Source organism: Haliotis rufescens, unplaced genomic scaffold, assembly GCF_023055435.1.
Source record: "Haliotis rufescens isolate VD_foot unplaced genomic scaffold, xgHalRufe1.0.p SCAF_7, whole genome shotgun sequence".
NCBI lineage: Eukaryota > Metazoa > Mollusca > Gastropoda > Lepetellida > Haliotidae > Haliotis > Haliotis rufescens.
In genome coordinates this window covers 52,839,415-52,865,933 of record NW_025964361.1, presented here as the reverse complement: position 1 = coordinate 52,865,933, position 26,519 = coordinate 52,839,415, and the positions used below count along the sequence as shown (strand labels likewise).

At 40.4% G+C, this 26,519-nt stretch overlaps 1 protein-coding gene across 2 annotated transcripts in view; it reads left to right on the top strand.

The window, feature by feature from the left end:
• LOC124133673 (acid-sensing ion channel 4-A-like) overlaps nt 1–26,519 on the top strand; it is a 41,150-nt gene that overhangs the window by 1,602 nt on the left and 13,029 nt on the right. For both annotated transcript variants that reach the window (XM_046498132.2, XM_048388288.1), the window contains 5 exons: nt 5,001–5,159; nt 6,424–6,979; nt 21,046–21,144; nt 21,899–22,079; nt 23,956–24,015. In XM_046498132.2, the coding sequence (XP_046354088.2) occupies nt 5,001–5,159; nt 6,424–6,979; nt 21,046–21,144; nt 21,899–22,079; nt 23,956–24,015 (1,055 nt within the window). The remainder of the gene's footprint in view (nt 1–5,000; nt 5,160–6,423; nt 6,980–21,045; nt 21,145–21,898; nt 22,080–23,955; nt 24,016–26,519) is intronic.

Sequence of the window (26,519 nt, the reverse complement as noted above, 5' to 3'; positions counted from 1 at the left end):
TACCGGTCAATGACAAGTCGTGTGTGTTGCACTGCTGTAGATAATGTCTACAAAGAGAGATGATATTGTGTTTCGTTGAACTTTAAAATATCTGGCAACTTCTTTTTACGCCATTCCTGTTTGCAGCATAACCAAGGCGCGTAGACGTTGTCATTGTGCAAGCGTTATTTACGGTCAAACAAAAGTATTCTTTATGAGCTCCAGGTAGCTAAACAATTCTTTGTGCTCTTCGCTCACGCGTGCGAGTATCAATGCTCCATGGAAACACCAAACATTCAAACTGTGAACGGTGCAAATTGTAAATCAAGACAAAAGTCGAGTTGTCTTTATGAATACCCATTGAAAGATGTATTATTCGATTTCAGAATAAGTTAATTTTTATTGCACTTAATATGAAGCACGGTCACCTTTTTCTGTTGGTATAGAACGAAGCCAGATACAATGTGGCAGACGATGAGTATCATGTTTTCGAACAATCAATTACGTATAAAGCACATACCTATAATCTATGAAACCTACTAACCATACACTTGATATGTTGATTCCGAGCAGCGATTGTAATTTAACCCAAAACACATTAATGTACATCGATCATACTATGTTTGTATAGTGCGCAGGGATCACGAGTGTCATTCGTGACCAACTCGTGTCATTCCGGGACAAGCCGAATAGCTTGCAGGTTACGGAAAGGGGCGAGTGTGTCACGACTTAACCCGTCTGCTGGTGAAGCTTTACACAGAACGTCAAACCTCAGTATTCTAAACATCTGGAAACAAGGACTTGAACCTTTCAGAAACACTTATATAAATAGTTGATGTTCGTTCCCCTGTGGGGACGCTGGGCAAGGATAAATCAATGTCTACTGGTAATTCAGGACAATTTGATCCAACTCACAAAACGCGTTTGAGACAAGTAGGCGGTGCACAGAATGTGGGCAAATATATTTCGTTTGTTACAGTTAAAGAGGGTGTACGCATGTTGTGAACGTGCAGGTCATGACAATTAAACTGACTACGTACACGTGGACACGTGTTGGTCATAAGACGAGTGAGTGAGTGAGTTGGGTTTCACGCCGCTTTTAACAGTATTCAAGTTATATCGCGGCGTGTCAGCTTAATGTGTGAGGAAAGCCCGAAGTGATGCAGGTCTCAGACGTTTACCACCTCGGTGAAACCCACGAGCACGGGTATGGTGCTGACAAACCTAGAAACATTATCGGGGCAAACCGGGATTCGAACCCACAATCATAGGTTTCTGGCATGCCCAAGGGGCGCAACTCTGCATAGCGAATCGCGGCGCCTTAGATGACTGGGCCACCCGTGCCCCCCAGACTATTAAGAGGTTGATGTGACAAGTCGATACCAGAATGCTCTTAAAGTCGATTGATTGAAGTTAGTTACAAATGTATAAACACGTCAAAGGTAGGTAAGCATGGCCAAATCATACATTCTCAGGCTCGGGAATTGGCCTTCAATGTCACAAATTGGAGAAAGAATGTACAAATGATCTCAAGCATTGTCAAGAGATAGCATTGCCACTGTTGTTAGCCGAGACAGGACACGCACATATCGATCGTACCACTTGTCGCGGACCACCCGCTACCCCTTTCCTCACAGTGGTACGCGCCATACAGAGTCATTCGGAATTGTCTCGTTAGTTGTCTGGTTAATTGTCAGGTTAATTGTCAGGTCACAACTCATCCTGGCTTCCCATAGTGAAATGAGGACTGTGTCACCACAATAGTTGCTGATGTTCGATACCGCGAGGACGAACGAACTGGTTAGTTGTAATAATTCTTTACACCCCTAGGTGTGCATGTCCATTGTTTCAACTGGTTGTATATGCACCTGCCGAGGTTGGACGTTTCGATTTAGCTGAGAGGAAAGTTAGCTTTGGTTCAGGGTTTTGCACTATTGTTTGTTTGTGTGTTTGTTTGATGTTTAACGCCGCACTCAGCAATATTCCAGCTATATGACGGCGGTCTGTAAATAATCGAGACTGGACCAGACAATCCAGTGATTGACATCACGAGCATCGATCCACGCAAGTCAGCGAACCTGACCACCCGATCTCGTTTGTCGCCTCTTACGACAAGCATAGACGCCTCTTACGACAAGCATAGACGCCTCTTACGACAAGCATAGACGCCTCTTACGACAAGCATAGTCGCCTCTTACGACAAGCATGGGTTGTTGAAGACCTATTCTCACCCGGATCTTCACGGGTTTTTGCATTATTGTGAACAACGCATCGTGTTCATAACGTAAGTAGTTTGGCGCCGTGTATGCGGGTGATTGTGATTCATGGCGTTGACATCAATATCATTAATATCAATATCAATATCAACCTTCAGGGGAAGTTGCTCGCTCACAAGAATATCACATGTATGTACACACGCACTCATAGCGTCAGTGTTCTTGGTGTTTTTCCGTAGGGATTCCATGGATAAATATTTCACCAGCACCCGATGAATGCCAAGCTAACCTTCGACTGTTTGTGAATGCGTGTCTTCGGACGCGACGCCGTGGATATATTTGCTGGCTTTTAACAAGTAATTTATCTTCTTGACTCAGGAATAGGTCGGCGTGACATAATACCATTTCCGATTTCAACGTGGGTTCCAAACATTAAATTAGTTGTGTTGATTTGAAATAAACTGCCGGAAAGAAAGTTTACACTCATATTTGATGATGGCAAAAAATAAACATACAAGATGGTGGTGAGGTGAAATGGGGTTTAAAGTCGTGTCCAAGATTACTGCACTTATATAGCGACGTGAATGCACGTGTGTGTGTGCCTCAGTTTAATATGATACCCCACTCAGACACCGTATACTGACCCCGAGCCGACCAGTCCTTGTTTTAGCCCCTTAATGCCGAGCGCCAGACACGATAACAAGAAGTGCCATCGTTTAATGTATTTTGGTATGACGCGGTCGGGGATCGAACCCCGGACCTTCCCCTCTCCGGGCGGACGCTCTACCATTAGACCACGGAGGCAGTCTGAAAAAAAAGGTTCGTTGATCGTAATGTATGTGATATGGGTATCATAGGCGATATAACATGCATCATAGCAATCATGTGTATCTCACAGGCGACAAGGGCAACACGTGACAAGAACATGGGGGTCATGCAAATTAGGAGAGTGAAACAGGTATTGTCATGATCAGTTTGGGTTTTTCTCAGATACCAGATATTCTCAACAGCGGACATGACCACCGCGAGCACCAGTGTACGCCCAGGCTCATTGGCTTCCCTTTGTTAACGGGTCTGACGATCCAGAAGATCTCACAAATGCTCAATAGGGTTTGAGTCTGATGAGCGAACTGGCCATGGAAGAACGGCGACATTGTTGGCAGCTTAGAAATCCTGCACAACCCGCATTCCCTCTCTCTTTCGTGGCATATCTTTTGAGCGTTTTCATTACCAGTGATGTTTTGGTAATGCTCCATTGCACTTTATACCTTTTCTGCGCGTGCATTTCCAAATTTGACTTGCCTTTGCATGTGTTTGTGACGGGTGCCACCGGTGGGGCAGGATACGGTCACCTTTTCGCGAATACCTGGTATCATGACTAATTGATTGTGATTCATAAACACATGCTCATGATATAGTCGGAATCGTACAATTGGATACGGAACGTGTTTGTCGCTTTATTTTACTGGTAAAAAAGGGTTTAGTGATTTTTCACTGCTGCACGTGCACCTTCCAAACCAACGGGTTGTGTTTTGGACCTTACGTTTGCAGTGTTTCGGCGACTGTTTTCAGCTTTTAGTAACGTTTTCATAACGTTTGTAATTTGTTGGTTAAATCCAATTTTCAAGTGTATACTTTCTTTTGCCCGGTAGTTTTGATATCAGCGTTTCCATCCACCGGTATGTACTGCATACAGACCACCCACTTCAGGGTGTAATACGTTCACTTCTTTACTCTAGGTTAACATCTTTTACCAACAAACTTTAATAATAACGTCGTACTTTTTTTAATAATTGTTCCCAAATGTGGAATAATGTACGGAATATGTCAGAGTTGTATTTGTTCGTCCACCGTAATCAGTGAATTAATTTTATTCTGAAAACAACCCTTTCTCAAAGTAACCCTTCTTTGACATTTTGTTCTTATTTCACCCGATCGAAATGTTTTTCAAATTTTAAAAAAATATGCTTTTGAATTATCAGTTTTAGAAGAAAATCGTTAAACAGATATTAAAAATAAAACTAACTGAACTTCATGTGGCTCCGCTAACATGATAGAAACTATGATGTTTAGATTACCTGTACTTGAAATACTGTGAGTGAGTGATTTGGGATTAATGCTACATTGACAATTACTTATCTTTATACGTCCTGTCAGTTTCAGAAGGTAAGAGACCCGTGAAGATCCGGGGTAGAATAGGTCTTCAGCAACCCATGCTTGCCGTAAAAAGTCGACTATGCTTGTAAAAGGCGACTATGCTTGTCGTGAGAGGCGACTTACGTGATCGAGTGGTCAGGCTCGCTGCCTTGATGGATGCATGTCATCGTATCCCAATTGCGTGGATCGATGCTCATGATGTCAATCACTGGATTCTCTGGTCCAGACTCGATTATTAACAGCCCGCCGGCATATAGCTAGATTATTGCCGAGTACTAGAAAGTAGGAAGCCCAAAGTTTAAGTATGGAAACAAAATGATATATGTTATTATACTCAAAAAAGTATTTGGCATGAACAGCGTACACAAGATGCGTGAAACCATTAACATATGCGTATATTTAATTTTGTATGGTTTGTTTCTGTCTCTTGTTCTTCGCTTTGGTACTGGATACGTTAACTCAGCATATATCATTTGTCAACGTGGTAGAATAAATGTACGGATTGCCTTCACACAAGAACAAAATACGTCATTAATGCGCTGTACATCAGTTTGTATACAACACAATGCAGATATTCTTTGACCCTAGGATAAAAAATCTTCGTTTTTAATACTCCAAACAGTGACGTCCAATTTCCTCTGCTTACAGCTTGACGAGCACAGACGGGATGACTGGAACGGAGAAAACTGGTGCAGAAGGACCTCCTCCAAAATACACGTTGTGCAGCCTGTGGACTGAGTTCAGTCTGACTACGGGGATTCATGGATTCAATAAGATCTCACCTTCTGGCCGAATCAGCTATCGCGGGTAGGTGCCAGGTGTTACGTAGTGACGTATGAGTATTTGGTAGAACGTCAAATGTAATATTGTTATGTTGCTAAGCAGTGCCTCTCGTTGCTAACCAAACTGGTTTCCGGACCCAGTTTCACAAAGCGATCTTGGCACTGCGGATATCATACTTTAATCTTTACGTAAATTCATAATAGTTGAAACGTTAAGATCGCTTTGTGCAAACGGATCTTAGTTTTCGCCATTGTGTTTAGACATGTGGCTGAGTCAAGTTACGCCCTTTCAGAACAGTGATGTTTTCCACAATAAGCAGGGGCGGTCGGGTAGCCTAGTGGTTAAAGCGTTCGCTCGTCACGCCAAAGACCCGGGTTCGATTCCCGACATGGGTACAATGTGTGAAGCCCATTTCTGGTGTCCCCCGCCGTGATATTGCTGGAATATTGCTAAAAGCGGCGTAAAACCATACTCACCACCATAATAAGCAAAATATGGATATCTTATGCTACGTCCAGTAGTAATCATCACTGGTATGTCAATGGCTACAGTAAATGATCGTCCTTGATCTTGTGTAATGACCATATGACCCTTCTGGTTCAGCTCACGCTACTTCTACACTCAACTTCGTACATGTGGCAGCTGGATATATTGGACATTCTGCTATAAGCGAACCAATCCCAATGGGGTCATGTAACTGTTATTGTATCGTTACGAACCTCGGATATTGCGAGCTAATTTTTCTGTGTGAGTGAGTGTGTGAGTGAGTGAGTGAGTGGGTGGGTGGGTGGGTGGGTGGGTGGGTGGGTGGGTGAGCGAGCGAGCGAGCGAGTGAGTGAGTGAGTGAATGAGTGGGTGGGTGGGTGGGTGGGGTGAGTGAGTGAGTGAGTGAGTGAGTGAGTGAGTGAGTGAGTGGGTGGGTGGATGAGTGAGTGAGTGAGTGAGTGAGTGAGTGAGTGAGATTAGAATGTTTCCACCTTCACTGTGGGGACGCCAAGGATGGGCGCAGTATTGTGAGTTGGGGAGTATGGCTTTACAGCGCTTTAAGAACCCGGGCCTTAGACGTGATGAGCGACCGCTTTAACCACTGGGCTACTTTACCGCCTTTCGACGAAGTCTAGCCTGTAATTGCACGCTACAATCCCTGATCCCCCATTATTTGTGGAAGCAGGTGTTGTTAGTCTTGTTAGAAATGACTATACATGTCATAACGTGTTTTTTAAACGTCTTTAAAAAATTGAGTATCTTTTCAGTGGATCTATTCACATTTACATATTTCTTTACTCAGATTGCTATGGATATTGGCTATAAGTGGTGCTACGGCGTTTCTCATTTACAACCTGGTCAAGGAGTTTGGGGATTACTACAGCTACCCCACCGCCACCAAGGTCACCAACAAGGTCCAGAGCTCCATCGAGTTCCCCGCCGTCACCATTTGCAACAGATGCCCCCTCAACAAAACTCGTCTTAACGTTAACCCCCACATTGAGTCGTATTTTCAAACGTCAAGTCTTCTAAAAAGGTTCAATAAACAGGGAACATTTAACTTCACCGACAGTAGGTATAGTGACCTTCGCCAGCCACTGTCTTTGGACTGGTGGACGAATATGTCAATGGATGGGTCTTCGTTGCTTCATGAGTGTTACTTTGGAGGAGACAACATCGACTGTGCGACCCATTTCCAACCTGTGTTCACCGATGAGGGTCTGTGTCATACCTTTAACTTCAACGTCAGTGACATTGTCAACGTTAACAACGCCGGCAATGCTGCCAACTTCATTATAATCTACAACATCGCCCAGAGATATTACACTTACAGAGAAAACATGGCGGCAGGGATAAAGGTAAGATAGGAGCCTAAGTTCTTAACAAAATGAATGTTTGTTCTCAGAAGTTCAATTCCATGGTCAAGTGGATGGAGCATCTGCCCGGATAGCGGAAGGTCGATGGTTCGATCCCTGGCTGCCTCATACCAAAATACATTACACTATGGTGCTTGTTGTTGCCCTGTTAAACAGCGTCATGGTATATCAGTGAACTGGTCCGTAAAACAGGCATTAGTCCGGACTAGTACAAGTAGACACAATAAACGCCATACGGGGAATCAACACGTGGCTTTGGCGCGTAATGCCAACTAATTTTACTGCAAGCTATATAGGGTATCCTTCATCCTGTGGAAAGTGAATTAAACGTCGCTGACGTTAGTTCTAAAGCCCGCATTATATCATCACAACGTTCAATATGACGGCATCTTATTGAGACAATTAATTGACGTTTTGACGTCATGACGCAATACAATATGACCGTCCAAGCTGTCTGAGTTGTTTTTCAGGATTTGGTAGGATTTTCTTGTCTTAAATGTGGTGTCATGCTTACTTTGAATATACTAGAAACTACAATTTGGCAGTTTATAGCCCATACATTTTCAAATCAGAGCATCTAAGAATGTTCTATGTTAGATACATCCCATCGCTGTAGAGATGCACACCAGTTTGAACGGGGAAGAAAATTAGACTGGTAATTTTTTTTTTATCCAAAGCACATTAAAAGTCAAGAAACAACCTTGAACTTCCTTGTTGTGTACATAATCAGAAGGTTATACTGTGTAAAGCAATCTATCCCATACCACTATAATAATAATATACTCTTGAGATATCAACCAAATTACGCGATGAATTACCTCAGATGTTATAAAAGATATTATATTGATAAAGAGTTAGCGAGAAGCGCATATATAAACTCTATTACGCCCCAAAACAAAATAAACAGAAACTAATAACGAAGCACGCATTTCACATTATATTTTCAAGCAAATATTTATTATTTCAGACACAATTGACTTACCTCATGCAAGGACTTTTTTAAAACATGCAGTTAATGGGAATACATTTAAATAGATCAATAAACGCATTGTGGAACCAAATTTATCCTTCTGGTTGTTTAAGTAATGATCACTATTTTTATGGTATTGTCGCCTTTGCTATTCAGGAACCAGTTCATCAAGGATACATCGATATAAACACTCTAACTAAGGGGAATCGACAGCACACAATAACGCCAATATAATTGCCTATTGTCGTCATCAGAATTGATCAAACAAATGACCCGCCTGATCGTGATGGTGAGTGTATTTGTCAGTATGCAACAAAGCAACCGTGTACACATTTTATGACAGAAAACAGTTGTATTGTAGACCTGGTTTTTCTGAAGCTGTAAACTGCATACTTTCACTCCTTTTGATGTTCCGTATAGATATAACATGCAAGTCAGATATGTGCATAATGCATGATCAATATTTATCACTGGCCCCCTCCACTGTCATCATCATCAGCAACAACAGCAGAAACACCATCCTTAATTAACATCATCACTTTCTGTGATACCCAGAGTACCACTACATGTGAGACCCCTCATCGTGATCCTCACCGCCATCCACCACCACCACCATCATCATCATCATCATCATCCTCACCATCAGTGTTCGAAATAGACACGGCCCGTAGGCCCGAGGCCGACAGATTTGTTCTCGGGCTGATAGTTTCTAAATTTCAGCAGGCTCTGAAGGCCTGCAGTTTATTTTAAGCTGAAAACATGGCAATGTCATTAAAATCAGATCTTAGTTCTCGCTACCGCCAAACAAAGATCTGAGGACATCGCACGAGGGGTCACGTCAGAACGACCTTTCATCCGACCAATCAGAGCGTCGCTTACCAGATCATGAAAGTAACTTTCGGAATGTGAATTCTGATAATGCAACCTCGAAAACTTTAACACGGAGTATTCCGAACGATAGTTACGGGTTTAACGACTGAATCCATACAATGTTGGCCATCTATTAGCCATTCCAGAATGTTCTTTTATTCAGGTTTCAAATTTGTAATCGAGAATTTGTCAAAATATGTTTCGAAGCGTAGTGGCCAATTTGAAATTAGTGGAATTAATAATATCATAATGAAGTTTCATGAACTTACCTGACATTTATTAAATTTATCACTTTTCGCAATGTCAGAAAATACGTATTTCATTTCAGTTTATCATATTTTATCAATAGATTTAAAATTATTCACTAATCCCCGCAATGTTATTGAAAAACGAATCTGGGACCCATGCTTCCACAACAGGTCCATATCGAACATGTCAAAGAAAAAAATAAGGAAGTTTCAAGCAAAATCGTAAATTAAATAAATAAAGTAATAAATAAAATCAACAAACATATTTTTAAAAATTGTCAAACTTACATCAAAGTTACTTTTTCCATCATTTCGTACGATCGTGAAATGTAAGTCAAATGACACTTCGGCATTTGTCGCCTCGATGTTTAGATTCGGACACGATGTTTAATGCCAGAATATATGTACGGGAAATCTTTGTCACAGGTCGTAACCTAGCACGATATGTCCACGAAGTTTATATTTATATATAAACATAGGTCGCGATTTCCTGTTTCAAACGTTAAACTTAAAAATAACACGATTTAATCACTGAAATACACTCTTCACAGGTAGATTTTTAAGTAAATTTATTGTACCTAATAAAGTCGATATATTTAATTTAATATCATAGATACGAATATGAAATTTTGGAACTCGATAGTCACATGTTGTCGTTGAACACAGGCATTGAAAACTATTCATTGTCATGTCACATAAGGCCACTAGGTTGGGCTGAACTCAGTATCTCGTGTGACCGCCCCGGGCAGCAATCACGGCTTTGCATCTCCACGCCACTGACTGGATAAGTGTACGAATTCTGTCCTGCGGAATTCTGCGCCATTCTGCTTGTAACGCATGGGTAAGTTGTGGGAGTGTCTGCGGCGTGTTCTGACGTTGACGTACACGTCGATCGAGTTCATACCAGAGGTGTTCGATTGGGTTGAGATCTGGAAATCTCGACGGCCAGGGCAAAGCTTTGATGTTGGCATTATGAAGGTAGTCTACCGTGATACGAGCTGTGTGCGGTGGAGCGTTGCCATGTTGAAACAGGGATAGCCCCCCCCCCCCCCCCCCCCCCGGTCTGCGGTGAAATTGAACTGTGTGTATCGGTCTTTGGATACGTCCTCTGGCGATGTTCCGATCGGCAGCGCTGAGCCTCAGCTATTTCGAACTTGAAAAATGTTGACAATTGAATGACAAGTTGTTGGCTTATGCTTGCCTTTTTAGAGCCACTATCACGAGTTGCGAATGGCATAACTTGCACGTGCATTTCGGTTTACTATTTACCTCCATGACATTTTTGAACAAATGTGACATTGCAATTCGACAATGGCTGCGTTTTGACGCACTTTTTGTCAAATATCATGCCACCAACATTTCCCAATAACATATATCCAATTTGTATACCGGATTTTGGGTGTGTAGTCATACATACTACCTGTGCGTTTCTTTTTTTTTGAAGAGTGTATATCATACAGGCGGATGGTATCCATTGCAATAGTTTGATTGGCTGCCTTAGGTCACGTGCTTGAATTTGACCAGTCACGACCCACATAGCTGATTACGGCAAATTGTCATTAGAAACCAATTTCTATCCAATAAAATTGCATGTCACAAATACTGGCGAGGTAACTGTAATATTATTGATGTTCGGAGCTTTCTAACGATACCAAAGATCGAACGAATCTTCGCACGTGTTATTTATACAAAGCTTCACAAACGGAGGTATTTGCCGGGATTTTCTCACGTAACTGAGCGGAAAGCCACTATTATCTGAAAATATGTGATGATAGATAGTATTTAAATTTCTTTTGCTCATCATTTTCCTATAACTTTAACAATGAAAATAAAAAAGAAATAAGTTAGTGGATAGTTCTATTATGAAATCTTAAATTGCCAAAAATCACCCTAATTTTCGCTTCCTTGGTGCTCATCTAATTTTTTTATTAAAAAATAACTTAATTAAGTTCTATATTATTATTTTTTTAAATTACGAACATAATTTTCATATTTATAAACAATAGAATTAGCAGAAGATTCCTTGATAAATATAGGCTTCATCTATTACCACACAATCTCTGGGAACTCGGTGTGACAGCAGTTAAAGCTTCTGACTGGTAGGGTTTTGTTATTCATACTGCAAGAGTATGTCTCCCTACTTCAGCTGAAATGTTTGGGCCTACAGCTTTTTACGGAAGCCTTTTAGGGCCATTTGTTTTTTTAATTTTTTTCGATAGTATCTTGAAATTTCAAGATACTAAGTTGAAATTTCAAGATATTAAGTTGAAATTTCAAGATATTAAGTTGAAATTTCAAGATACTTAGTTGAAATTTCAAGATAATAAGTTGAAATTTCAAGAAAATAAGTTGAAATTTCAAGATACTAAGTTGAAATTTCAAGATACTAAGTTGAAATTTCAAGATATTAAGTTGAAATTTCAAGATATTAAGTTGAAATTTCAAGATACTAAGTTGAAAATTCAAGATATTAAGTTGAAATTTCAAGATATTAAGTTGAAATTTCAAGATACTAAGTTGAAATTTCAAGATACTAAGTTGAAATTTCAAGATACTAAGTTGAAATTTCAAGATCGTATCGAAAAAAATAAAAAACAAATGGCCCTAAAAGGCTTCCGTAGCTTTTTCTAGGGGTCTACAGTTTTTTAAAATGAGCTAGCCCTTTAGACTCTCAGTTTATTCTGCTGAGTTTCAGACACTGCTCACCATCAAACCCCCTACATGATATTATATTCCTGAAAATGATAATGATTTCCCACCTGATAGTATATTACTGATTATGATAAAGGCTTCCTACATGATAATATATCTCTAATGATGAGTGAGTGAGTATGGTTTTACGCCGCACTCAGCAATATCACGGCGGGGGACACCAGAAATGGGCTTCACACATTGTACCCATGTCGGGAATCGAACCCGTCTCTAATGATGATTGTTTGTTTGTTTGTTTGTTTGTTTGTTTGGTTTGTTGTTTAACGCCGCACTCAGCAATATTCCAGCTATATGACGGCGGTCTGTAAATAATCGAGTCTGGACCAGACAATCCAGTGATTAATATCATGAACATCAATCAACGCAATTGGGATCGATGACATGCATCAACCAAGTCAGCGAACCTGACCACCTGATCCCGTTAGTCGCCTTTTACGACAAGCATAGTCACCTTTTACGGCAAGTATGGGTTGCTGAAGACCTATTCTACCCCGGATCTACACGGGTCCGGCATTAAGGGGCTCAAACAAGGACTGGTCGGCTTGGAGTCAGTATACTGTGTCTGAGTGGGTATTCATGTTAATCCGTGGCATGGTATCTCAATGGCCTAGTCCGGACTAGTACAAACAGCCACACACACGTGCATGCACGTCACTATATACGTGCAATAATCTTGGACGAGACGTTAATCCCAATTGCACCTCATCTCACCTTATGTCAACGCCAGAGAATAACCAGTCTCGATTATCCGACGACCAAAAATTCACTGGGCATAAAAGGCGTAATAGCGGTGAATATTATATGAATGGATAATTGAAAATTATTGATGACACCAGGCTTTCGCGAAAGGGTAAGCATGTCCTACCCTAACCCCAACGATGACTCTCATAACAGTTTTAAAGGTTTTTCTCTTTCAATTTTGTCAGTTCACACTCGCCCAAGAATGTGACCATACCACATCTTTCCACGGAATCGCGGTCAAGCATGTCTTGCTTGAATGTGTTGATTTTGCCATCACAAGGGATAACTATTTCAAAGTTTCGTCCTTTTTAATATCAGTGCTCGTTTAATTATTTTTTTTTTTAAAAATTGAATTGTTACTTAAATTTTGATTGATATGTTTTGTATATTATGTAGTTTTATATAATTGGTAAAATAAATTTGATAACTGAGATTGTCCGTAGCTGTCCCCTCGAAGGGGGTTGAAGTAGTGTAAAATTATTGTCCCCCTGAAAGGGTATGTAAGACCACGTCTTTCAAAGTGTACCACGTTTTTAATCGTAGAATATGTGTTGTTTTAATGTTCGGCTAATTGTGTCAGCCATCGCCAACACCTGAAGGGATGATGTAAACCCGGCTGGGGTCCATGCAGGTAGCAAAAGTACTGTAAGTCCCCATGGTCCCTAGTGAGGTGATCTATCTTCAGTTGCTGGCGATCTATAGCCTTTTTTATATTGTACCGTTACGTATAGTGAAATCTTTTTATGGCTGTATACTAGTTTTAAATAATATTCTGTGATCTTCTAGTTTACTGTCCTTTGTTGACAGGCTTTTATTGTTTAAATGTATATATTATGTATAACTTTTGTTAGTCACGATATGGCTGAAATACTGCCGTGGTGACTATAAATTTTAACTCACTAACACTCACTCTTCTTTCCACGGTGTTGTACAAACCGCTACATAGATCCCTTATATCTGTGGCTATTTTCACAAGTCGCCAGTAATCGATACAGCTACAACTTTACTAGTCTGAAGCATAATGGTACCTGTCCTGTAGGAAGCGCACACGGAAACGATACGGATAACATGATTGATACTATAATAACGAAAAGGAGGCGAATGTAATCCAACTAAGAGTTGCGGGGAGTGTTACCGTTCTAGGAAAATCCATTACTTACTTACTTACTTTGGAGATTTAACGTGCGCTTTCCGACATGCGTATTTCGCACACGGGCCCGGCCAGGCCATTTAATGTGTTTCCAAAAAGGGCGAAAGTGGTCTGTGCAACCCAAGAGGGGCTTTAAGAGTTGCTTATATAGAATTTGGGAATTTTGAGATTTTGAATAGATGCCGATGGGGTTGGGGGGGGGGGGGGGGGGGGGGGAGAACTAAGGGAGCTGGGTATGGTGGATGTTTGTTTGTTTATATGATTTTTATTTGGTAGATTATTGTGTTTTTAGATGCGTTTTATTAGTTCCGTTTTGATTAAGAATACGCCTAAGGCCTTGAAGTTTTCTAGGTTTTTTTTGTGGGTTTAGTATTGCTTCTAGAGTGAGAGCCTTGTTTAGATTGAGGGTGGTTTGTGATGCGGTTCGATGTGTTAGGTAGTGTGTGCAGTAGATGAGTGCGTGTTCTTGGGTTTCTTGTTGTTTGCAGTGTGGTCAGTTACCTGTAGTGTTTTTGTTTTTTTTATTAGGTGGTTATTTAGGTTGGTGTGTCCTGTTTGGAGTTTAGTGATTACTCTGTCGATATTTTTTGATGGATGGAGAATTTTTGGTTTGGTTAGTGGTTTGCTGAGTACTTTTTTGATTTGGCTATTTGAGTTTAGATATAGGTTATGCCATTTTTTGGTGATTTTTTTGCTTGTTTACACTTTTAATTTCTGATTTTGAGATGGGTAAGTTTAAGCTTATTTCTGGGATTTTAAGGGATAGTTTAGCTGCTTTATCGGCGTTTTCATTACCGTATATTCCTACGTGGGCGGGTATCCACAAGAAGGTTATTTGTTTGCCTGCCTTAGTTAGGTCGTTGGAACTTTTAAGTATTTGATTTATTAATTTAGGTCGGTTTTTGGTATTTTTGTTTTGGAGGGCTTGCAGTCCACTTAGGGAGTCGGTAAGTATTAGGATTTTTTTTTGTGGTTTTTGGATTCTTGATTATGGAGGGCTGAGGCGATGCCCATTAGTTCTGCCGTGAATATTGATTGGTTGTTTGGGAGTCGGAAGGATTGTGTGGTTTTAGTTGGTTGTGTGGTATGGACTCCGAAACCTGTGTGTTTGGAGGTCGGATCTGAAGATCCGTCCGTGTAAATGTGACACCAATTTGGCCAATTTTCGTGTATGTATGCTAGTGTGGTGGTTTTAGCTATGTTTGGGTCGGTTTGTTTATTTATTTGGCTAGCTAGTGTTGTGTCTATTTTGGGTATTTTAAGTTTAGGGGTGAAGATATTTGATTGTTTGCAGTTTTGTTTAAGATTTTTAATTAGGTGTTCATTTAGGTAGTTTGTTATCCTTTGGGATATTGGGGTAAGTAAGGGGTGTTTACGAACTAGAGCTGGGTTTTTGGGGCTGATGTTTTGGTTTATTAAGTTTTGGATGAGAGGGTTTGATTGGGACGAGGTTAGATGGGTGTATCGTCGGGGGCAAAATGGGAGGTGTCACTAGAGGGTAGACGGGTGGGGCAAATGGGAGGTGTCACTAGAGGGTAGATGGGTGTATCACATGGGGCAAAATGAGAGGTGTCACTAGAGGGTAGATGGGTGGGGCAAAATGGGAGGTGTCACTAGAGGGTAGATGGGTGTATCACCTGGGGCAAAATGAGAGGTGTCACTAGAGGGTAGATGGGTGGGGCAAAATGGGAGTGTCACTAGAGAGTAGATGGGTGTATCACCTGGGGCAAAATGAGAGGTGTCACTAGAGGGTAGATGGGTGTATCACCTGGGGCAAAATGAGAGGTGTCACTAGAGGGTAGATGGGTGGGGCAAAATGGGAGGTGTCACTACATGGTAGATGGGTGTATCACCTGGGGCAAAATGAGAGGTGTCACTAGAGGGTAGATGGGTGTATCGTCGGGGGCAAAATGGGAGGTGTCACTAGAGGGTAGATGGGTGGGGCAAAATGGGAGGTGTCACTAGAGGGTAGATGGGTGTATCACCTGGGGCAAAATGAGAGGTGTCACTAGAGGGTAGATGGGTGGGGCAAAATGGGAGGTGTCACTAGAGGGTAGATGGGTGTATCACCTGGGGCAAAATGAGAGGTGCCACTAGAGGGTAGATGGGTGGGGCAAAATGGGAGGAGTCACTAGAGGGTAGATTGGTGTATCACCTGGGGCAAAATGAGAGGTGTCACTAGAGGGTCGATTGGTGTATTACCTGGGGCAAAATGAGAGGTGTCACTAGAGGGTAGATAGGTGGGGCAAAATGGGAGGTGTCACTAGAGGGTAGATGGGTGTATCACCTGGGGCAAAATGAGAGGTGTCACTAGAGGGTAGATGGCTCGGGCAAAATGAGAGGTGCCACTAGAGGGTAGATGGGTGGGGCAAAATGGGAGGTGTCACTAGAGGGTAGATTGGTGTATCACCTGGGGCAAAATGAGAGGTGCCACTAGAGGGTTGATGGGTGGGGCAAAATGGGAGGTGTCACTAGAGGGTAGATGGGTGTATCACCTGGGGCAAAATGGGAGGTGTCACTAGAGGGTAGATTGGTGTATCACCCGGGGCAAATTAAGAGGTGTCACTAGAGGGTAGATGGGTGGGGCAAAATGGGAGGTGTCACTAGAGGGTAGATGGGTGTATCACCTGGGGCAAAATGGGAGGTGCCACTAGAGGGTAGATCGGGGGGGGGGGGGGGGGGGTATATTGGTAGTGTCGAATTGAAGGGGAGGGGGGGGGGGGGGGGGTAGAAGGGTCACAGGGGCGACAATGCGCCCTGTCACAAGAAGTTGGGTGTATCAGAAGAGGGAGCGTTTCATACAGGGGGAGACGGGCGTATCACGTGCAGGAAGTTGGTGGGAGGCATATCGTGATGACACATGTAAACATCAAATCAAAGTATCCCACGTGATTGCTATTGATTTGCGGTAATCGCCATATTAATGAGGATATGGCTTTCATGTCACAAACATTTGTCTCGTCACACGCGTTGCCAGGGGACAATGGTATGTTTGGGGTAATGTTTATCGAGTGAAATGAGTTTCCAACACATTTAGTTCTGAGACTGATATCATGCTTAATGGACTCGTTTGTAGGAGGCACATGTGAGTTGAGTTGTGTTGAACACTTCTGTAAAATCGTTAAACACAGACTGTAGACAGGAACTGATTGACGCAGTGCGCATATATGTGTAAACACTATCCATCACTGAGCACACACATTGCATAACATTTTCTGTGTGGGGACGGTGGGGTAGCCTAGCGGCTTAATCGTTCACTCGTCACATCACACGGGTAGATGTGTGAAGCCCATTTCTGGAGTCCCCCGTCGTGATATTGCGGGAATATTTTCTGAAGGGGACGTAAAAGTATACTTACTCATCGATGCGTTAATAATATTGCTGACAACTTCAGTATTTATACACTGTTGCTACGTTTTAGATAGCATGTGAGATGTGCACAGTAATTAAGCATATTTAAACCACGGATGGTGAACTTATATCGCCCTATCAGTGGCACCCGTCGTAAACACATGCAGTACAAGTCAGTTGTTCACGACACAGGAACACAAATAGGGAATTGCATGGGACATTGTTTTTTGTCAATGATGAATCGAATTCGGAAATGTCCTAACATGACTCCCATGAAACGTTTTGAGGTCTTGTAACCTTGATCAAACAACTTTTGAGAAAGAATCGTATGGCGTTCGTCGTACAACGACCAAGGAAATATAAGGTTTTTATTACCCGTAGGGTCAGAAATAAACGAGTTCATTAAAGTCGTATGTGCGCTAGTGCAAATATCACTTCTCGCGCACCAGAGTATTGTTACAGTCATCCAAACGGCATTGTTGACGTCATTCCAAACTTAATTGTTCTAAAGATATCGTGAATGGAATTGAAGATATCGTGAATGGAATTGAAGATATCGTGAATGGAATTGAAGATATCGTGAATGGAATTGAAGATATCTTAAATACAGATAATTGTAGATATCTGCAATACAATTTAAGATATCACGAAATGAATTAAGGATATGGTGTAGCTTATTACTGATGTCTTAAAAAGAATTACTGATATCTTAAATTCGATTAATGATATCAAAATATGATTTAAAAATATCAAAAAGTCATGTTTTGTTATGATATCAGTAATTTAATTCCTGATATCTTGAAACTAAATTCAGATATCAATAATTAATTATTAATATCTTTAATTGTTGATATCATTAAAGAGATACGCTTATTTATAGATATCTTTAAATACTTCTGTCTGTTACGTACTGTGGGTAATGTTTCTAACCACGGTTGAAAATTTCTTCTCACTACGGAGACCATGTTTTCATATTGACCACTGCTGTCATAGTCCATCCCCTCAACTCCTTCTCTCATTGCATGGCGTGCTGTTGAGACAAGTTTCACAAGTTGGGCATGGTTTGCCGCCATTTTGGAACCGGAAGAATTTACGCATAAGTAGCCAGACCGGAAGTATTTAAAGGTATCTATAAATCACTTCCCGCACTTTCGGGGACCGGAATAATTCTTTTGCCAGTCCTTCGTGTTACCTAAATTATATTACAGATATCAACAATTGATATAAAGATATCTTCATAAATATTAATGATATCTTTAATTTGCTTTTTGATATCAGTAATGGGCATATTTTATGATATCTTGAATTGAATGAAATATATCTCTAATTGAATTAAAGATTCCTAAAACGAATGAATGATATATGTAATGCACTCGTGGATATGTATAACTTTTTTCAAGATATCTTGAACTTAATTTAGGATATCTTGAATTTATTTCTACTATCATTATGTACAGTGGGATGGTAATTGTTTGATGATATCTTAAATACATTAAGAGATTTTACGAAATATTTTGTTGATATCACCGTAAAAATTTAAGATATCAGTAATTGTATTATGGATATCTGAAATGAATTCAAGATATATTTAATTATTTTGTATATCTTAAAAAACATTATTTATAGCTTTACATAGAATACTGATATCTTTAAAACAATTGAAGATATCAGTAATTTCGTAATAAATGTGAAAACGGCATGCCATACGGTATGCCTGCAGAGTCTGCTAGTGGCCATTGGGAAGATGATGCCTTCGCTTGTTTGCAACATTATCACTGTGAACAATTTGACGAAAATATATTGCGACAGAAACGTTGTGAGTTAAATGTTACATGCAAATAAACACGAACATATCACAAATATATTACCAGATAACTTTCATGTGAACAATGTACTTATACTATAGGACCCGTGAAGATTCCGGGGTAGAATAGGTCTTCAGCAACCCATGCTTGCCGTAAAAGGCGACTATGCTTGTCGTAAAAGGCGACTAACGGGATCGGGTGGTCAGGCTCGCTGACTTGGTTGATACATGTCATCAATCCCATTTGCGTGGATCGATGCTCATGATATCAATCACTGGATTGTCTGGTACAGACGCGATTATTAACAGACCGCCGGCATATAGCTAGATTATTGCTGAGTACTAGAAAGTAGGAAAGCCCAAAGTTTAAGTATGGAAACAAAATGATACATGTTATTATACTCAAACAAGTATTTGGCATGAACAGCGTACACACGATGCGTGAAACCATTAACATATGCGTATATTTAATTCTGTATTATTTGTTTCTGTCTCTTGTTCTTCGCTTTGGTACTGGATACGTTAACTCAGCATATACCATTTGTCAACGTGGTAGAATAAATGTACGGATTGCCTTCACACAAGAACAAAATTCGTCATTATTTTCAGACCGCCGTCATATAGCTGCAATATTGCTGAGTGCGGCGTTAAACAACAAACCAACCAACAAACCAACCAACTTATACTATAGCCTTCTTATATTACTTAGGCAATCAGACAGACAGACAGACCGACAGACAGACAGACAGATCTTACATTGTCTTTTCATCGTTACTCAGAATGAAACCATGCTATGACAAGGCCCATCCGCTTCCTGGGATATGTTACAACCATTGGAGCAATAAACAATGATCAGTGTTTTTATAACTTTAGTTATAAGTGTCGTGAAGGAAATTCAATGTATGAAAGAATATTTGATATCAGAAATGCTTGTTTTGGAGTCAGATATGGATATGTTTCCAGATACAGACATTCTGCCGTGTTTTGACATATTGCAATGTATTGACACTTCTTTGAGAGCCATTAAGAAGTTGGAGTTCTAAGTAAGAATCAGATATATGGATGCATAACTTCTTTATTACTATTAGGAGCGACGTTTCGGTGTAGGTTCTAACACCGTTATCAAGCAAGTGATTACAGAGTATGGTTGACAAGCACATATATAGGTATGAGGCAGTGTTTATACATTTAGGTAAGAAGTAGGCAGCCCCATGGGCACTAATTGTGCTTCCCTTCTTGCGGATCTGTGTCTTTATGCATATGAATCGTAAGTTCTGTTCGTTTTGGCAAAGCTAAAACAAGGTAATCTTGCCAAGAAGTTTAAATTAACCTTCAGGTATATCGATGATCTGATATCGTTCAATAACAATCAAATAGCCAATTTCCTTCCACTGATTTACCCACCTGTACTAGAAATACAGGAGACCAGTGAGACCGCCTCATCTATATCATATTAAGATATAAGCATAAAGATTGAGAGTGACAAAACACTCTCCACAAGACAAGAGGGGTGGCTTCAACTTTCCAATTCAAGGCCTCAGTAAAACTTTCAAAACGTTTTGTGGTAGACATGTTGATTTCCAAATTCGACGCATCAGTGATAAAAATGATGTTCGATGCAATTCCCTATTTTGACATGTACCATATGTTACCGCGTTTCATCATGTGAACAATTGAGTTGCCTTTGCATGTGTTTATGACAGGGGCCACCGGTGGGACAGGATACGCTCACCTTTTCGCGAACACCTGGTATCAATATTGTTTGACAGTGATTCATAAACACATGCGCATGATATTGTCGGAATCGTACAATCGGATCTGTTTCTTATGCAGATATTTCTATTGGATGTGGAAAGGGTCTTGTCCCTTCAATTATACTGTTGAGTATATTTGGATGTAGTTTCACTGGAGTGGAGAAGCCTGTTATGTACTCGAAATGGTTGACAATAGGTTAATATCATAACAGATGAAGCCAGTAGTATAAGCAAAAGGAATGTAACTGATTGTGGTCTTTGATGAGTTGATGCTACGCAGGGGGTATGTACTAGTCTTGATCACGGTTGATTGATGTTTGGAGTTTCCTGATTTTGTAATCTTTGAGATTGGTTGACTGAAAAACGCCACTACTAGGTGTAATAAAGAAGTTGTTTATCCATATATGCTATCCTTACAATGCATTGACACACTGCCATTTGTTTCTAGGTGCTGCTCCACAACCCAAGACACCACCCAGACGCGAATCCCACTGTGGTGATGGCCGCCCCAGGGTTCTCCACCTATGTTGCAATGCACAAGTCCGAGGTCAATAAGTATATTTCATTCTTGTTTCACATTGGAATTATTCAGTTTACATGACCTTAGTGAATGTCATTCACTTTTGTCACACTATACCTGGAGCAAAAGTACCCAGCAGCTGACGTTTCTGTAGAAACGGTATAAGGATGCATACCGACACGTCGCCTTCACAGTTATTAAAGAAGTTGTTATCCATAAATTGCGTTTACTTTGTCAACTGGATTGAACAATAAGTATTTCCACAATAGTACAAACATAAAAGTAAACTTGCATGTACTCTAACAACTGGGGATGTGGAAACTCGGCATTCAACCAGATGAGCATATATCAGCAGTAAAATCAGTTTAATTCAATCATATAGTGATGCTTAGATTTACAGTGAAAGAACTTTGTTTAGGACTTTATCATTACCATAGAGTCATATTGTAACCTTTGTGTAGAAAGTTTGAGACAGCATAATATTTGGACAATAATACATGTTGGATATATCATGGAAACCTGTTGAAAAGCCATGTTTTGTGGACGAAGGGTTTGTATGTAAAAGCAAAAGGACTGAATGTGTGGACACAGTGCCAAAATAGACTTCCAGTATCATAAACTTGGTGTAAGAGTAGGCTAAAATAGGTAGTGGTAGCCAGGACATGTGACGTAGCTGGCATAATACGTTAAACAACATGTATTCACTACCTCTCGTCAGATAAGAATACCATATTGCAGTGACGTTTAGGCCTGTACATACAAATGGATCTTTGTCTCGCAGTACGTGTATCTGCCCGATCCCTACATGGCATTTGATGATACTACATGTGTTGACACAACTAGTACCACGTTTGTGAACCCTCTCAAGCACTACTCCCCCTACACCTACGATCATTGCTTCATGGAGTGTGTTCAAATCAAGGCTTTCAATGTGTGTGGATGTGTCGGACCTGCTGATCCACGTAAGTTTTACTTATTATAATATCCAATGTGCTGTAATTGGCATTTGTGTGTCGGTTAGTAATGTTTTACGACATTTTTCTGGCGGATTTGGAGAAAATCTTACGAAATAATCTGTAATTCTGTGTTGCGAATAGTTTTTTCTAAACATTACCCATAATTTTTTGTGAGAAATCATACAAGAATGTTAGCTTCTGATCTCAACTATACACATCAGCTCAGTTGAATTATTGTTGGAAAGAGGTCACATGCAATCTTTTGTGACGTCATGAATACTGGGTGACGTCATCTTCAATTATTTGCGGCAATACGTTCATATGACGTCACGTCTCAAACAACGAAAACAATGGAACAATTGGATCGCACAAGCCAATCAGTATCAGTGACAAAATGCAATGCCTTGTGAGAACAACTAAAAACACTTGCAATAGGCGTCTCTATGGATAAAAACCTAAGCGTCCAATATTCAATAGCAAATAGAATTAAAACTGATTTGTACCTGGGAGATATATTGGAGAGGTGACTAGACTTATATATGATATAATAGATTACAAAGAAAGTTATCAAATCCCAGGTTTACTGGTGTTAATAGACTTCGAGAAAGCTTTTAATGCGGTAAATAGAACTTTTATCATTAATGCACTATTCAATTTGGACCAAGTCTTCAAAAATGGATGTCAACATTTTTTAATGGCATGGAATCTAGTGTAGTAGTTAATGGATTTGCGAGATATTAAGAGGCTGTCGCCAAGGTGACCCAGTGTCGCCATATATCTTTATAATTTGTGCGAAAAGTTTGGCAAATATGACAAGAAATAATCCTAAAATATAAGGAATTAAGATAGGAAAAATTGAAATATTTGCAGATGATACATCACTAAATTTGGATGGAACAGAAAAAGGCCATTATGCTGTATTGCACACATTGCAGTGTTTTACTAGATTTTCGGATCTTAAGGTTCATGCGGAGAAAACTAGTTCAAAAAAGAGATAAAGATATAAACTATGTAAGGATTCGCATCTAGACTGGCCTAACACAAAGTTTAAACTATTTGGAATAAACTTTGATGTTGATTAAGATAATATTGTTGAGGATAACTATAAAATAAAGTTTGAAAATTTTGAGAGAGAAATGAACCTATGGACGGTAAGAAATGTTACTACAATAAGTGGAAATGTAGCCCTTAAAAGCCTCTTATTGTCAAAATTGAATCATGTTTTTTAATCCATACCCAACCTTCCAAAAGATGTGATTGATACTTTTCAGAAAAGATGTATTAAATTTGTATGGAAGTGAAAACCGGATAAAGTGAAAAGACAAATAATGTCTCAACCCAAAAAACAAACGGAATTAACATGCCAATTGTGGTTGCGGCACAACAACTTTCATGGATCAGAAGATTATATTGTTATCACTCAAAATGGACTGAGTAATTCTGCTGTATTTCAGTTAGAGAGAGAGAGATTATGGTTGGCAGATGCCTCCTATGTTGATGTATAGGTCTTCAGCAACCCATGCTTGCCGTAAAATGCGACTATGCTTGTCGTAAGAGGCGACTTACGGGATCGGGTGGTCAGGCTCGCTGACTTGGTTGATGCATGTCATCGATACCAATTGCGTGGATCGATGCTCATGATGTCAATCACTGGATTGTCTGGTCCACACTCGATTATTTACAGACCATCGTCATATAGCTTGAATATTGCTGAGTGCGGAGTTAAACAACATACAAAAGAACAAGATTCCGAAAGTATGCACAATGTGTGTTGCCCGTTCTTGGTGTCCCCAATAACCTATGGTATGGATAATGACGCATTTCACGATAACCATTATGTGAATGAATGCACTTTATTGTTCATGGATTTGTTTCCAAACAGAGCCCGACGTCCCAATATGCTCCTTGGAGAAGCAGGATACTTGTTACACAGCCTTTGTTCGTGAGTATCACATTCCTATTTATTATGATACTAAAATTCGCCCTTGTTGGGATTCCAGGTTGGAATAGATAGCCAGCAGGCTGTGCTGATTATTTAAGAGGTGACCTGGTCAGATTCACTGACTTAGTGGATAGCGTGTCATAGTATTCCGACGGTGTGACACGTTGTTCATGCTGTCAATCACTGGATTGTCTGGTCCAGAGTCGCTTGTTTAAATATTTCATATATACTGAACAAATGTGCCCAGTCTCCACTTAAAAGATATCCCCCAAAATATTCACGATCCCTAATTTCTTTTGTCCAGTATAGATGGAATATTGCTGAGTGCGGTTTGTTCTACAAACTTAAATTTGTGGAAGTCACATTTTAATGCAATTGCATGTGTTTACGACGGATGACACCAATACGGTAGGGAACATTCATCATATTCTTATTATTATGTACCGATTAAAATAAAAAATGCAACAAAGAGGGTTTGGGTGATCCTGGAACAGTCAGGCTGGTTAGGCTCATCATCAGCTCAGGGCCCTTGCCCCCTCTACACGCAGCCCAGACAGCAAATGGGACTTCTCCCAGGAAGCACTGCCTGGTCGAACCCACCCAGAACATTTCGGAGAATGTGAAGACACCCCAGCACTGCAACCTTCTGCATTACTCATTGCACAATCTACATCCGACATTTACAGGTAGATGCAAAATCACACATTGACGGTTGAGAGTAGGAATGAGCAGCAAACAGAAAACCTGTTTCACTTTTCAGGCCTGTTGACTTTATCCAAGCGATGGACTCTGCAAGGTTGCTGATCTTCTCAACACTGCAAGTGTTATTGAAAGAGTTTTGCCTCTTTTATTTGAACAATATTCATCGTTGCTTGTGATATTAACCACTGTGTCAGTCGTCCAGACACACCGCAGTAGATTAGAAAACATAACAGATTAAAAGATCATTTTAGATAAAATTGGAAACGTGCTACCGTATTCGACGTAATAGGCGCACAGGGGGTTCTCAAAACTAGTTGTAAGGTCGTAAGTTTCGTGGTGTATGCTGACAGCCACAAAATAAAAGTCTGTGGGTATATTACACGACAGATATCTGTTTCAAGAATCTAATTGCCCATAATTAAGGGTGCATATAACACACGAGTGCATATTATACACGAATAAATAAGTCGTGTGTACGTTGATCATAAGCAAATATCACAGTGGGCGCTTATTAGAGCGGGGCGCTTATTAAGTCGAATACGGTATGTGTAAAATAGCAGTAACCTTTTTTTAATCAAATCCGTCACTGTCGGAAAGAAAATACGTATACTGATTTTAAGGGCGCTTCACTAATTCTTCGTTATGCTAACCCTAACCCTAACTCCAACCCTCAGAGTATTCCTTTTCTGATTGTTTGATAACCATGTCTAAGACCATGAATTAAATGGGTGAGGTAAGACCTGAGGGACGGTTGGTTGCGAAGGTCGTATGTTTGGAGCTACTTTTATCTTCATTAGTACGGATTCCGGGGTAGAATAGGTATTCAGCAACCAATACTTGCCGTAAAAGGTGACTATGCGTGTCGTATAAGGCGACTAACGGGATCGGGTGGTCAGGTTCGCTGAAAAGGTTGATACATGTCATCGATCACAATTGGGTGGATCGATGATCAAGATATCAATCACTGGATTGTCTGGTCCAGACTCGATTATTTACAGACCGCCGTCATATAGCTGGAATATTGCTGAGTGCGGCGTTAAACAACAAACCAACCAACCAACTAACCAACAACGACGACATCTCAATTTAAATGTCATATTGCTGAATTCCACATTTTACATACCACACTTTTGATTGTTTGGATGCCTACGGAAGCCTTTTAGGGCCATATCCAAAAAAAATTCATATCCCTATTAACTGGGAATTTCCACTTAGTATCTGGAAAATTCCACTTAGTATCTGGAAATTTCCACTTAGTATCTTTTAATAAGTATTCACTCCCTTCAGTCAATGGGTATTTTTTTAAACAACGATCTATTTTTCAAGTCATTCTGCTTAAATGCAGTTTCAGGTAACAATCGAGAAAAAAGTCATTAGTTTGTCGTTTAACGCCGCACTCAGCAATATTCCAGCTTTATGACGGCGTTCTGTAAATAATCGAGTCTGGACCAGACAATGCACTGCTTGATCCACGCAATTGGGATCGATGTCATGCAACAAACAAAGCCTGACCACATGATCCCGTTTGTCGCCTCTTACGACAAGCATAGTCGCCTGATATACTGTTAAGATGTAACAGTTGGTTGGTTTGTTGTTTAACGCCGCACTCAGCAATATTCCAGCTATATGACGGCGGTCTGTAAATAATCGAGTGTTGACCAGACAATCCAGTGATTAATATCATGAGCATCGATCCACGCAATTGGGATCAATGACATGCATCAACCAAGTCAGCGACCCTGACCACCCGACCCCGTTAGTCGCCTTTTACGACAAGCATAGTCACCTTTTACGGCAAGCAT